Source organism: Balaenoptera physalus (assembly GCF_965194825.1).
Source record: "Balaenoptera physalus genome assembly, chromosome: 11".
Lineage (NCBI taxonomy): Eukaryota > Metazoa > Chordata > Mammalia > Artiodactyla > Balaenopteridae > Balaenoptera > Balaenoptera physalus.
The window spans coordinates 39371325-39385681 of record NC_138896.1 but is presented as its reverse complement, the minus strand read 5'-3'; the positions used below and the strand labels follow the sequence as shown (position 1 = coordinate 39385681).

General features: G+C 52.5%; 1 protein-coding gene and 1 long non-coding RNA gene across 22 annotated transcripts in view; one reads left to right on the top strand and one right to left on the bottom strand.

Annotated features, from left to right (window-relative positions):
• Positions 1-14357, top strand: part of LOC309637690 — a 192617-nt gene that overhangs the window by 507 nt on the left and 177753 nt on the right. The window lies entirely within an intron of this gene.
• On the bottom strand, positions 86-13640 carry TULP1 (TUB like protein 1; the record flags this gene model as incomplete). The annotated part of the gene is made up of 14 exons (XM_082413754.1): positions 86-575; positions 2496-2667; positions 4856-4954; positions 5034-5145; positions 6172-6284; positions 6460-6630; positions 9582-9691; positions 10446-10565; positions 10642-10743; positions 11472-11606; positions 12505-12663; positions 12814-13111; positions 13427-13478; positions 13594-13640. The coding sequence occupies 14 exons, from the start codon at positions 13638-13640 to the stop codon at positions 442-444; spliced, it is 1824 nt and encodes a 607-aa protein (XP_082269880.1). The 3' UTR covers positions 86-441.

The window sequence follows — 14357 nt, the reverse complement described above, 5'->3', positions numbered from 1 at the left end:
GCCTAGGACGCAGCTTTATTGGGGATGTGGGTACCCGGTTTTCGTTCCCCATCACCTACCCCCTCCTCGGAGCCCGCCCCCCTCCTTGGAGCCCTAGTATGGTCCCAGAGGGGGTTAAAACAACACTGACTACTGCTCCTGGACAGGAAGTGACTGGGGCGCCGGGCGGGGGTGGTGTTGGTGAAGCGGCGCAGGCTAGCTCCGCGACCAGATGTGCGGCTCCAACTCCAGATGTTCTTCATCTCCGTCCGACCCGCCGTGTGAGCTCCTCCCCTGCCTCGGCCTGTGCCAGGCTGGGCAGTGGATGGAGGTCACCCGGAGACAGAGGGGTCAGCCCCCGACAAGGGAGGAGTCTTCAGTGGGAACTCTGGTGAAGGGACCGTTAAAGCCTCCAAACTGAATCCTTTCCCCAACCCTGGCGGGCGCTGAGGACAACTAGAGTCACTCGCAGGCCAGCTTCCCGTCGAAACTGGAGAGGGCAATGGCGAAGGCCTGCAGGGCGCACAGCGGGTACCGGTAGTCTAGGGTGAAGGCGTCCTCTGCCACGCGGCCGAACTGCAGCACGATGTAGTCGGCTATGGATACAGACGGGGCGGGGTGGGGGGCGCCGGCCCGAGACCTCTTGGGTTCTCCCTCCTGGCAGACAGTGCCCTCAACATTGTGGGAAGTCCCCCACTCTTGCATTGGGGCCCCAGTCCTTAGCCACGTCTCATTTATTCACCCCACCGTCCATCTACCCTCTTATCTCGCCCAGCAAGCCCCACTTGCCTGCAGCTTTACCAGCCACTGTAAGCCCCTGAGGGTGACGACCTTGCCTTACCTTCTGCTGCCCAGGGCTATGCATATGACCAGCCCACACTTAGAGGAACCGGTCAAACTTCCTTAAGCCTAGAATCCTTCCTTTCCAACGCCTCTGTTGTCTTTGCCCCATTCCTTCTTCTTCCCACCCCCAGACCCCAAGTCCTGTCTTAGACCACCAGCCTCATGGTTCCCTTCCTTAACCAGTGGCCCCCTCAGCCCCCATCCCATATCTGGCCCAGGTTTCCAGCCTCAATCCCAACACCTCCCCCAGCATCCATAGGGACAGGATGTTGCTAAAAATACCCCCAACCTCGGCCGACCAGGCTCCACCAGAAATGTGATCTGGAGAGCGGTTTTTCAAGGCCTCAGGACAGGTGACACAGGGGGCACATCCCTAGGATGGAGTGGGGGTGGGGAACTCGCTCAATGTTAACCAATCCTGGGAACCTGGAAAGCCCCTGGGAGATAACTTTCCATATCCAAACCCCTTCACCCTAGTGGGGACCTCTCCCCAAGGCTTGTAACAGGGGACATTTTCACTTAATTGTGTTCAAGGTACATTTTGTTTCCGTAACTCTTTGAGGGCAGGCCTTTGACCTCACTGGAGAGAGAACGATAGAAATGCTTGATTTATATTTCCTACTCCTAAAAGGCAACCATCCTCATGGGGTTGGGCACTGGAGCCAGACAACCTGGGTTCTAATCCCACCTCTGCCTCTCACAAGCTATATGTATAAGTTACTTAACTTCTCTGTGCCTTGGTTTTCTCCTCTGCCAAATAGGGACAATAATAATACCTTTCTCACAGGGCTGTTGAAAAGATTTAATTTTTTTTTTTTTCGGTGGCGCAGCTTGCAGAGATCTTAGTTCACCGACCAGGGATTGAACCCATGCCCTTAGCAGTGAAAGCACAGAATCCTAACCACTGGACTGCCAGGGAATTCCTGAAAAGATTTAATGATTCAGTATCTGTGAAGTCCTGAGAACAGTGCCTGGTCCATAGAAAGCACTGTGTAAGTGTTTATGAAATAAATTTTGAGGGCCAGGGTAACTGCCTGGAGTCGCTGAGAGACTTTGGATAATGGGCGGCCCTCTCTGAGCCTCAGCATCCTTCTTGGCCACATGGGGGTTGGTCTATCAGTCTTTTCTATTTTTAAATTTTTATTTATTATTATTATTATTATTTGGATGCGTCACGTGGCTTGCGGTATCAGCTTGCGGGGTCTTAATTCCCTGACCAGGGATTGAACCCAGGGCCACGGCAGTGAAAGTGCTGAGTCCCAACCACTGGACCGCCAGGGAACTCCCTATCAATGTCTTTTAAGCTCCAGCAGCGTAACTGTCCCTTCAATACAGTCTTACCCAGAATACCCCAATATCTACCCCAGGCTCTAGTCAGTGCTAGAAAGACGGCCTGGAACAGTGAGCCCCAAGACACCTGCTTGGAATATATGAGGCTCCTGGGAGCACCATGTCAATGCCCCCGCAGGAGAGAGTAACCTTCCTGAATGTTCTGGCTCCAGAGATAAAGGACAGCTCCACTCCAGTATGTGTGTGTGTGTGTGTGTGTGTGTTATATATATAGAGAGAGAGAGAGGGAGAGAGAGAGATGGGGGGTGGGGGAAAGACTTGAGTAAGGGTTGAGGTCACGGAGGTGGTGGGGAACAGCCTGGCTTGGGTCCTCAGATACTCACGGTCATCGGCGTGGACAATCTGGAAGTTCTTGACCGAGGCCTGGGTGACTCGGCCTTGGAAGTTGAGGGTGTAGGAGCCACTGTCATCATTCCAGACGGGGGGCTTGTTGTGTAGCTCGATGAGGCTCTCCAGTGTCTTGTTCTGCCAGCGCACCAGCAGCCCGTCGCTGGCCTGGGGTGCCACGGGTGGGGCAGTATTAGGGAGAGGACAGTTAGGGGTGGCTGAGATATCTCAGGACTGGTGGTGGTGGGGGGGCTGGGGATGTGTGCATGCCCTTGTGTGTGTGCAGCCTCGGTGTCAACGTCCATGCGGGGTATCCTTGAGCGCATGCGCGGTCTCTGTGGCGTCCTTATGGGCAGGGTGTGTATCTGTGAGAATGGGCTTTGCTGTGGGATGCCAAAGTGGAGGGTTGGAAAGTGGAAAGTAGCATCTGGCATACAGGAGGTGCTCGATGCCATTGGTGCCCAAGGGGGTCTTAGGAACGGCCATATGCTGGCACCTATTACAAGGATGAACCAGCTATTCTAGGACTTACAAGGAGCTCACAGTTGAGCTTGGAGAGATGTATAGGTAAAGAGTAGTTAAAATAAAATGTCCTGGAAGAGTTTCTGGAAGGAAGGCGCAGTGTCTGTATGATGGTGCTCTTGAGACATTTCTTTCCTTAGTTTCTTTGTCATCTGTTCATGTTCATGACTTAGAATGAGTCCACTCAAGATCGTGTCCTCCAGGAAGCCTTCCTGACCCCATGTCTGATTTAGATGTCAGCTCTGAGCTTCCATTACACCTTGCTCTTACCATTTCTCCCACTGCACTGTTATGGACAGAATTAGATACCCTAACAGCATGCACAGTATTTGACTAATGGCTCTGTGCCTCAGTTTCCCTCACAACAGGGTTTTGTGAAGATTAAATGATTAATAGTGCATGAAGTGTTATTTAGATCAGTTCCCGGCACAGAGTAAATGCTCAATAAATATCAGATATTGTTTTGATGGTAACTCTTGTGTTGATTTTGGATCTTCAGTGCCTGGCTTTAATAAATGATTGTGGAATGAATGAACTGTAAGATGATGAAGAGATACCCAAAGCAGCACTGGGTAGTTCTTACCAAGCCCAAACACACGTGGGAGGCACTGCCTCTGGAGGATTTATGTGTTTATTCCAGGACGGAAGGAGCAACTGTGGAACCCACAGGCTGTTAAAGACGGGAGCCTCCCAGGGCTCGTGCCCCATGGGTTGGCCAGTCCTCTGATTACAGTGTGACTTTCCAGCAGGGAGGGATGTGTGATCAGCTGATGGGAGTATTCTTTTTCATTGCAAATGAGTAAAGTGACATCACTGTGAGTGTCGACATGCCAGTCATCGGTCTCTGAGATCCTGGGCTCACCCAACTTGCAGTGCTAAGGAGCAGAGCGTGGGACTGACACACTGAAGGAGGCCACCTCTCTCCAGGCCATCTCTCCATCTTACCCTACCCCTCACACTCACACACACACAAAACAAACAACCTTTGCTTTTTAAAATATGTCAATCATATCACTCCTTTCCTCAAAACCCTGCTATAGCTTCCTGTTTCTCTGAGTAAAAACCAGTTATACAGACTCATCTGCCCCTCACTGTCACCTCTCTGACCTGCTCCTCCAACCCACCAGGCACTCCTGCCTCAGGGCCTTTGCACTGTCTCTTCCCCCTTCCTGAATGTTCTTTTCCCAGATATTTGCAGGCTTGCTCCTCACCTCCTTCAAATTTCATCTTCTCAGTGAGGCTCACTCTGACCACTGTATTTAAATTGAAACCTACACACACACACACACACACAAACACCCCTCATCTCCTTTCCCTTGTTCGACTTTTTCTTTTTTCCCCACAGTACTTATCACCTTCTAACATACTACACAATTTACTTATTTATCACAATTATTGTCTACTGTCTGCCTCCCTCCACTAGAATGCCAGTTTCATGAGTGCAGATCTTTGTTTTGTCCACTGATGTCTCCAGTTGCCTAGACTAATACCTGGCACTCAATGTATGTGTGTTGAATGAATATATGAATGGATTTGATGTAAACTGAAAAAAACAAAGCAAAACAAAACAATCCCTATTGTGCTTGTTTCGGTGAATTCAGTGAAAAACTGAATTCTTGTGGAATTCATTCCACAAGTTGCCAGAATGAATTTGTGACAGGGTGATGGGGTGACAGGGTGATTTGTGACAGGGTGATGGGTGTGCTCAGGGGTTTGGGTACTGGGCAGGCCGAGCACCCCTCCCCCGCCCCCCAGCTTCCCAGGAGTGGGTTACAAGCAGGTCAGTACGGAGCAGGACCCTCTGGGAAGGGCTTCAGGGAGGTGCGGGGCTCACATTGCGGGGCCGAATGGGGACCCTCTCCTTGTCCGAATTCATGCCGGGAATGATGACCGTCATGCGCCGGGGACCTCGGAAGCCCAGCACGTTGGTTTCCTGGGAGGGAGAGGCGCGTTAGGCCGGCCCCGGCGAGAGGAGGGGCCTGCCTGCCGCGGGGGACAGGTGGGACTCTCACATAGATCACAGCCGCCAGCTCCTGCCGAAGGCTCCCCACATCCGTGCTACCTCCGCGGTGCGGGTTCTGCCCGTTGTCAAAGACGGTAAAGCGGTTCCCCAGGAGGTTGGACCTGCAAGCAGGGTGGAGCTGGGGGCGGGGCTGAGGAGGGTCCACACCCTTCCTCCCAGACCCTTCCTCACAGCCAAGCTTTGAGAGCTTCCTACCTCAAGCATGGGTGTGTATTAGGACGCGAGCAATTCAGGTCCCCTGCCCCTGGCTTCCCCCATGAAGTCTTTTAAAAAGCTGGATCTAGAAGGAGACTGGGCAGCTTTCAAATCTCAGCTCCATCTCTTACTAGCTGTATGACCCCAGGCAAGTTACTTAAACTCTTAGTCTCAACTTCCCCATCTGTAAAATGGGCATGATAACAGTATTTACCGCATTTGGTTGATAAGAGGATTGAATGGATTAATATTTGGAAGTTACTTAGAAATACACCTAACACATAGGTAGGCCTTACATAAGTGTTTGTTAAATAAATAAATTAAAGAAATAAGGCCTGACTCGGGGGTTCACTTTCCCTTCACCTCTCAGATTTGTGGTGAGGATTGAATGAGCTATATGGAGAGACATAGCACAGCGTAGGTGCTGAATATTTATTCGTTCGTTCAGTTGGTAAATATTTATTGAATAGCTACTATGTGCCACGTGCTAGGAATTCAACCATGAACAAGACAGGCATAATCCCTGTCCCATGGACCTTATGTCCTACTCCAAGTGAGGTCTCTGGACCAGCAGTGTGGGCATCACCTGGGTGCTTCTTAGAAATGCAGAACCTCACTCCTTGCCCAGACCCACTGAACATTTTTTTTGGGTGGTGGGGGGCAGGGGGCTCACCCTGCAGCTTGTGGGATCTCAGTTCCGCAGACCAGGGATTGAACCTGGGCCACGGCAGTGAAAGCCCAGAATCCTAACTACTAAGCCACCAGGGAACTCCCCCCACTGAACCATTTTAACAAGACCCCCAAGTGATCTATGCCTGTCAAAGTGTGAGAAGCCCCGGGCCAGGGGACAATTCCAGAGTGTCCGATGTGGTGAGCACTCTGCCAGGCACAAGGGGACAGAGGTGACTGGCCACTGAGCTTCCCAGCCCCACCTCAGCTTCCCGATGAAATTCTCCCCTCCTCGGGACAGATTGGTGGGGTCGCTGGAGATGAGGTAATTGGCTGTCTTGCTCCGTTTCCGTTTCCTGCCAGCCAGGAGGAACACCTGGGGAGAGGGGTCGCAGAGATGCGCTGGAGGAAGGAGGTGCACCCGGGGAAAGAGAAGGCCCATTTGCCCCGCAGCCCTCCCCCCACCCCACTTTGGCTCTAGACTCTCCCTCAGTCTGGGTCCTGGCCCCTCCACTCTCCGTCCCACTGGCTGCCACCTCTCTCCGACCCACCTTCTTCTCTGTGTCCAGGTGCAGGAAATAGGAGGGATACAGGCCCCGGTCCATGCCCTTCTTGTCCCGGGTCAGCCGGCAGCGGACCGTCTGGCCCTGGGGGGCAGGCCGAAGCACGAACTCCTGGGGTTCGTCCACTTCCACGGGTGGGGATGGGGCCCTCTCCTCCTTCTGGGTGGGAGCAGAGGGTGCATCAGCCCCAGAGCACTAGCTCCCCGGCCCTCAGCAGGTCCCCAGTGCCGGGATGCAGGCAGGGCAGGCAGGACAACTCACCGTTTTCTGTTTGGGGAGAGAACAGAGGCTGTTAGAGTGCAGCCGGCCCCTCTCCCTCCCCCAGCAGCTCGCCAGGCCTTGTTAGGAGGCTCTGGGGAGCTTTGTGCTTTATTACTATTTTGTGTAGCTTGTGGTTAAGAGCCCAGGCTCTGGAGCCAGACAGCCTGGGTTCAAATCCTGGTTCCACCACTAACTGTCATGGTTGTTAAGTTTTAACCACACTGTGACTCAGTTTTTTCATCTGAGAAGTATGTAGGGTTGGGGTGGATACCTGGGACAGACCTTAGTTTATATATTTAACAGACACTCATAGAAAGTCTACCAATGTGCCAGGAATTATTCTAAGCACTTTCCAAATATTAACTCATTCCTCTTATCAGTAGCTACTGAGGTAGTTGTTCCATTATACAGGTGAAGAAGCTGAGGCTCAGAGAGCTTAAATAACTTGTCCAAGTTCACATAGTAAGAGGTGAAGCTGGGCTTTGAATGCTGTTAAACCCAGAGCCTTTAGAAAGACCTTCCATCATATGGATGCTCTCAGGGGGTGAACTGAGGTGAGGCTGAAGGTGCGGATTGCTGTGTTCTAAGCACATGGTGTTACAGAAGTGTCAGCTACCACTATATAATTATAGCAGACAGTAAATACTCAATGAATGTAGCAGCCAACCTCCAACATGGCCCCCGATGCTCCCTGCCTCCTGGTATTTACGCCCTTGTGTAGACCCCTCCCACACTGTATCAGGGTTGGTCTTTGTGACCAATAGGATACGGCAGAAGTGATGGGCGGTCACTTCTAAGGCTAGGTCATAAAAGATATTACAGCTTCTGCCTTGCTGTATCTCTTGGGCCACTCTTGGGCTCTGGGGCAAGTTGGCTGCCATGTCTTAAGGACACTCAAGCAGCCTCTGGAGAGACCTCCAGCCAACAATCATGACAGTGAACCACTTCAGAAGTGGATCCTCCATTTCCAGTCAAGCTTTCAGAATGACCACAGCCCCAGTTGACATCTCGACTGCAACCTCACAGGAGACCCTGAGCCAAAACTACCCCTGCTAAGCCACTCCTAGATTTCTGACTCACAGAAATTAAGAAAATAAATTGTCGTTTTAAGTTTTGGGGTGGTTGTTATATAGCAATACATAGTCAATACAATGAATGAATAAATAAGCTCATTTTGCTCATTGAAAAACTTTTAATAACTATGTGGTTGCATTAGGCCCTAGGGTGGCCTAGTGACCACCCTACCATTGCCCCTTCTGTTCTTACAAACCTAGTGCCCTTTGCTGTCATGTTCTGTCCCTCACAAGAGGGGGAACCAAGACTCTAACTCCAAGTTTCCCAGCTGGGGAGACAAGGGACTGCCACCTGGGTGTGTGCATTTCAGGTGTAAATGCTGTCTGGGAGTCACTAAGAAGCCCTGATGTGCTGAGGTTGTCCATTTTTGCTGAGGGCAGGTTTGCACTGTGTGTGAAGTGAGGCTGGTGTTAGGCAGCGGGCCCTTAGCCTCCAGGTAAGTGGCATCTCTTCTCCGCTCTAGGCTGCTCCAGAAGAAACTTGGGAAATCCAAGACTATGTTTGGAACGTGGTGTGGGGAAAGCCAGACTCATTCAAACATTTCTACAGAGGTGAATTTCAAGGGCCTACTATATTAAAGGCTGTACTGCAGTTATATTCTTTCTGGAAGACAATAAACTGGCCTTTCGGTTATATATCAGTTTCTGGTGATCTTGGCTAATGTGAATCAGTACCCCAAGACCTGACCACTCCTGTAGAAAGGAATAAACCCACAAACTAAGATCCCCCCAGGCCCTGCCCTCAGGATGATCTCTCCATTCATGGAAACCTGTTTCTCGAAGACTTTCATCACTTTCTTTCTCCAGTTCGACCTCTCTCTCCCACTTACTCCTGCCTGTGCATGTTGGTACCTGAGTCCTGTTTGTGAGTGGTGGCTGTATAGGAAATATTTAACAACGTGTTCTGCCCATGGAGACTGCCCCGTCAGAGTGGACACTGGTAGGACTGGAGGAGGTCCTGGAGGCCTCTGATGGCCAGTGTTAACCCTTTGGTTGCTGGATAGTTTGGATGCTGGAAGGTTGGGAGGGCCTGGGTGGGAGAGCAGAAGGCACTCTGAGCAGTATCTCAGAGCAGCAGAGTGGAACTATTTTAATAACTCAGGTACGGGGTGGATGGGTGGGAAGGTGGGAAGAATTGGGAGATTGGGATTGACATATATACACTAATATGTATAAAATAGATAACTAATGAAAACCTGCTGTATAGCACAGGGAACTCTACATAATGCTCTGTGGTGACCTAAATGGGAAGGAAATCCAAAAAAGAAGGGATATATTATGCATATAGCTGATTCACTTTGCTGTACAGCAGAAACTAACACAACATTGTAAAGCAACTATACCCCAATTAAAAACAAATAATAGCTCAACTACAGCTGGCTGTCAGTCAGTCAGTGTGCCCAGGGATGTGTATGCATGTGTCTGTCTGCCTGTGCTCCACCTCCCTGGTACAGAAAATGTGTGGCTCTCATGTGGGGGCCATGAGCATCTCCGGCTGTGTCTGATAGTTAGGCTGCAGGGGGGAGGGCTCAGAGCGGGTGACATAAGGCCCCCGGGTGGCCAGTCCCAGCCTGGTGACCCCACAACTGCCTCTTCTGTTCTCACAAACCTTGTTCCCTTTGTCCTCATATCCTGTCACCAGAGAGGCAGCTAAGATTCTAACCCCAAGTGACTCCATGGTCCCAGCCCACGAGATCCCACAGTCAGGTCCCCCAAGCCCAGGCCCCTGCCACTGCTCCCTGGAGGGACCTCACCCTCTCCCGTCTGGGCTCCAACCTTTTTGCCTTTTCCTTTTGCTTTGCCCTTCTGATTGCTGTTCTTGGTCACCACAGCTGCCACCTCTTCCTCCTCCTCCTCCTTCTCCTCTTCTGAGCCTTTGGGAGTGCCTGAGCATTGTAGGGGAGCAAGTCTGTTAACCCCTTACCCTGGCAGAACCCATCATGTTTTGCAAGGTACGTCCAACACCCATGCCTCACTTGGACCCCTCCCACAACCACAAGAGAGCAACCCCCTTTCACTATTATCAGAAAGTAATAGGGCTTCCCTGGCTGCGCAGTGGTTAAGAATCCACCTGCCAATGCAAGGAACATGGGTTTGAGCCCTGCTCCGGGAAGATCCCACATGCCACGGAGCAGCTAAGCCCGTACGCCACAACTACTGAGCCTGCGCTCTAGAGCCCGCGAGCCGCAACTGCTGAAGCCCATGTGCCTAGAGCCCGTGCTCCGCAACAAGAGAAGCCACCGCAATGAGAAGCCCGCTCGCCGCAACTAGAGAAAGCCCGCGCACAGCAACGAAGACCCAGTGCAGCCAAAAATAATAAATAAATAAAATAAGTAAATTTAAAAAAGAAAAGAAAAGAAAGTAATAGCCTCAGAAAAGCTAAGACACTGCCTGAGGCCACACAGCTATTAAAGTGGGGGTCAAGATGCCCCCAGTCTTCTGACTTTATTATTTTTTTTTATTGGAGTATAGTTGCTTTACACTGCTGTGTCAGTTTCTGCTATACAGCGAAGCGAATAATCCATACATATACCAAGTCTTTGACTTTAGAACCCCTACTCCTCACCCTATGCTGCATCCCTCCTTCCACACCCACGACTGCCTCTGGATGTCCTGACACCAGAGGCCACTGCCACCCACCTTTCTTCTTCAGAGCTTTTTCCCCAGGGTCATCCCCCCCAACCAGAAACATGGCTGCCGGTGTCTTCTTCCTCACTCTGGTCGGGCTCACTGAGCTGTCCTTGTCGGCCTCCCCGGACCCTGTGTGTGTGGATGTGAAGAGGTCACACCCCCCGCCTCACCCAGAGTCCCTTGTTCCTCCACAGACCAGGCTCACCTTTCTTCTTCATCTTTCTCATCTTGGTCCCTTCCCCTGCTGATGCCTCCTTCTTCTTAATCCGCAGAGGTTTCAGTGGGGGGACAGGGCTTCCCAGGTCCTCTGGAAATGGAGGGTGGGAGTTAGACAAAGAAGAGCCACCTTCCAATCCACTCATTGTTCCTTCAGTCCCCAGGGAGCCCCAGAGCATCTTCTGCTTGTCTTGTTTTTAACCCTGAGTCCAAAAAGGACTGGATGAACACCAGGAGTTTAATAAGTAGTTAATGAATGAATGAATGAATGGATGAATGCCAGGCCTCCTAACTGAGCCTCTGAATCCCAGCTCCCACCCCATCTCCTCCAGAAAACCTCCTGTGGTCAGTGCTACAGACAGTCCTCCCCACCCCTCCGAGAAGCCCAAGGCCCTAGCTACATGTCCACATGTAGACCAGGCCCCAGTACCCATGGGGCAAGGTTCCCCAGCCAGGGAGCTATCACAGCATTTATTCACTGTTTGATTTTTTACTACAATCACTTTGATACTTTTGTAAAAATCATAAAAATAATCCATCTAGAGTTAAAAAAAAAAAAAATCACAAAGAGAACTAAAATCCTCTGCCCTCCCTGGCTCACAGAGCACCCTGGGCAGGGGGCTGGGGGGATGGTGGAGGGAGCACATACTGATTTAAGGACCATCGGAGGGAAGAAACCACCAAAGGGAAAAACTCTTGGGTCCAGGCACCGGGGAGCTTTTTGATGTCTCAACTCCTGCGTATCCATGAGACACCAGGCCCCTCAGGGGCAGGGCTAGTTTTGTGTGTCTTTGCCGCCTCTGGACCCTCAACACCCACCCTTTGGACCCTGGGCCTTGGCCTTCCTCTCCTTGATGTCTGCAGAAGCCTTCTCTTTGGGGGGCTTCTTGGGTGGCAGACGGATTTCCTCTTTCTTTTCCTTCTCCTCCTTGTCCTCTTCCTCCTCCTCATCCCCTGCAGGTAAAAACTCCTCATAACGGGGGCTGGGGTGGGCCCCATTATCTGGGGATCCCAGTCCTTCCAGATTGCTGGGAGGCGGTGAAGGAGCTGGGGGTAGGAGGCTCCCCTTCTGGAACAGAAACAGGAGGAAGAAAGGAGTTTCGGCGCCTTCCTCAAAGAAGGGGGTGACCCCAGAGTCTTCCAAGGTCTACAAGTCAGGAGAGAGAGCTGGAGTTGGGGGGATGCTGAGGGCTTGGCAATCCTGTTCTGGGAAAATGCCCTTCTCTGCAGGTCCTTCCTCTCTCTCTGGGACCCTCAGCTCCTCACACACTCTCCTGGGGTCTTTCAGTTTCCCCTTCTCAGCCCCTTCTAAAAGACACCTGCACTGCTTCTCCCACTCTGCTTCTCCCTGTCCTGGTCTGTTGCCGTTTCTAACTTCTAGCCAGACCCATCTGAGCTACCTCCAGCCCCTAGCTGCAGGGTTTTTTTGTTTTTTTATTTTTTAAAATATTTATTTATTTAAAAATTTTTTGGGCTGTGCCGGGTCTTTGTTGCAGTACGCAGGATCTTCCTTGTGGCATGCGGGGGTCTTTAGTTGCGGCATGCATGTGGGATCTATTTCCCCGACCGGGGATGGAACCTGGGCCCCCCGCATTGGGAGGGTGGAGTCTTACCCACCGGACCACCAGGGAAGCTGCAGTTTAAGGCAAAACTCTTAACCTCAATGTGCCTCGGTTTCCCCCTCCCGAAGATGGGACAAGAACACGAGAATAAAGGTTTTCCTAGCTCAGAGACGAAGCCAGGGACGTGCACGCGGTTTTTCCGAGTTGTCTGCCTCTCTCCATCTGCTGTTCCTGTCCAGCCCCTTCCCTCCTCCTCTCCAGACGCCCCCTTCCTTCTGGCGCTCTCTCACCGTCCTCCGCGTCTGGGGCGCGGGCTACCAGGAAGGTCTCCCGGGGGTCGCGCTTCTTGGCCTCGGGGTCCCTGAGGAACTTGGCGTAGACCGTCTGCAGCTCCCTGGCCTCGGCGGGCTCCCGGGAGGGCTCCTCCCGCGGGCTCCTCCTCCGTCCCGCTGAGCCGAGATGCGCGGGTCAGGCGGGACCTCCAACGGCGCCCACTCCCCCTCAGGCTCCTCACCCTGGGGTCTCCCTTGGGCTCTGTTTCCACCTTGGACATCCCTCTCCCAGCTTTCATCATCCCTACACTCCTCCTACCCCCCAGCTCAACCCCAAGCCCGCTCCGCCCCTTACCCCTCCAGTTACCCCCCCTCCCACGCCCCTGCTCCCAGGGAGGGTTCCCAGACTCAAGGACACCCTCGCCTGCGGTCCTTCCCTCCCGTGACCCTCACCCTGGGGGGCGCCCCGGGGCTCAGCCTTCCGCACGCCTCCAGGTCTCCGGGACTTGGATCCCGTGGGGCAGGGGGACTCTGGGGCTTCTGTCTTCTTCTTCCTCAACTTCTGTCGCTGCAGAGTGGGGGTCAAGAGGAGGGAGGGGAAGGAAAGGGGGGCTCTGAGGGCTGCCTATCACTCTCTAATCCCTTGAGCCGCCAGAAATAACCGCAGATTATCTGGAGTGGAACTGCGCCCCTTCTTGGGGTGAGGAAGGATGACCCCCTCCCGTGTACCACGGCCACCTCCAATGCCCCAAAGCCCAAGTTCATCCCCTGGACACCCCATACCCCCAAACACCCCCTTCGTGCAAAAACAGAACAAAACAAAAACCTCCAGGGAAGCAACAAGCCCCAGAGGCTGCTGAGGGGGACCCTCCCCACTCTCAGACCCCCTACCCTGCATGGGGGGCTCTTTCTGTCTCTTCTCCAAGCAGGGGTGACATACCTGCTTGGTGCGCTGCTGGACCTCCGGGCTCTGGCCCTCTTCCTCATGCCCGCTGAGGGTAGCAAAGGAATCAGTCTGTCTCCCTCCCCTTTTCCTGCCCCTCCCCAAACCCTCCATCTGGCCCCCCAACCAGGGTTCAGGTAGGATGAGGTGAGGGCTTTCCAGACCTGTCTGAGGCCCACACCTCTCGGAGGGTGTCGTCCTGCAGCGGCATGGTGCCTGCGCCTATCCACAGCCCCTGCTCTGGCCACCCTGCAACCTTAGAAGCTTCCCCGCGGGCCCCAGCTAATCCGGGCTCAGCTTCACCCCCACCTCCTGCTGGCTCAAGAGGGTGGCAGCACTGTGGGAGGTGCTCCTGCCCCGAACCCACCCCCCTGCCTGGCCCACTGAGGGAAGAGGCTGAAAACTCAGATCCTCAGTGGCCTGAAGGATGGCATCACTGTACCAGGTCCTCCCGCGCCCTGAGCTTTGGCTTAGAGATGCTGATTTGTACTGATAATTTGTTGGTGGTAAATGGGGCATGGGAAGAAAATATGACATCAGATCCTGTATTTATCTTTCTTTTTCATTAAAAAAATAAAAACTAGGATTTACTAATATTTAATGTATATGGATTGATAGATGCATGTGTATATACTTTATAAAGAAACATGCCTATATTCTGGGTGTCCACCTAAATATCTTTTTACTAATAAGGAACTTTTTTTTTTTTTTTTGGCTCACCTTGCAGCTCGTGGGATCTCAGTTCCCCAACCAGGGATCAAGCCCGGGCCCTCAGCAGTGAGAGCGTGGAGGCTTAACCACTGGACCACCAGGGAATTCCCAGGAACATGCTTTTTTAAGAGTTTAGAGACAAGGGATGTAGTGTTGATGTGATTAATATCATGGGAGAGGTTTGGCTAAGTGCAGAGGAAGCCCAGAAGAGGGGCCC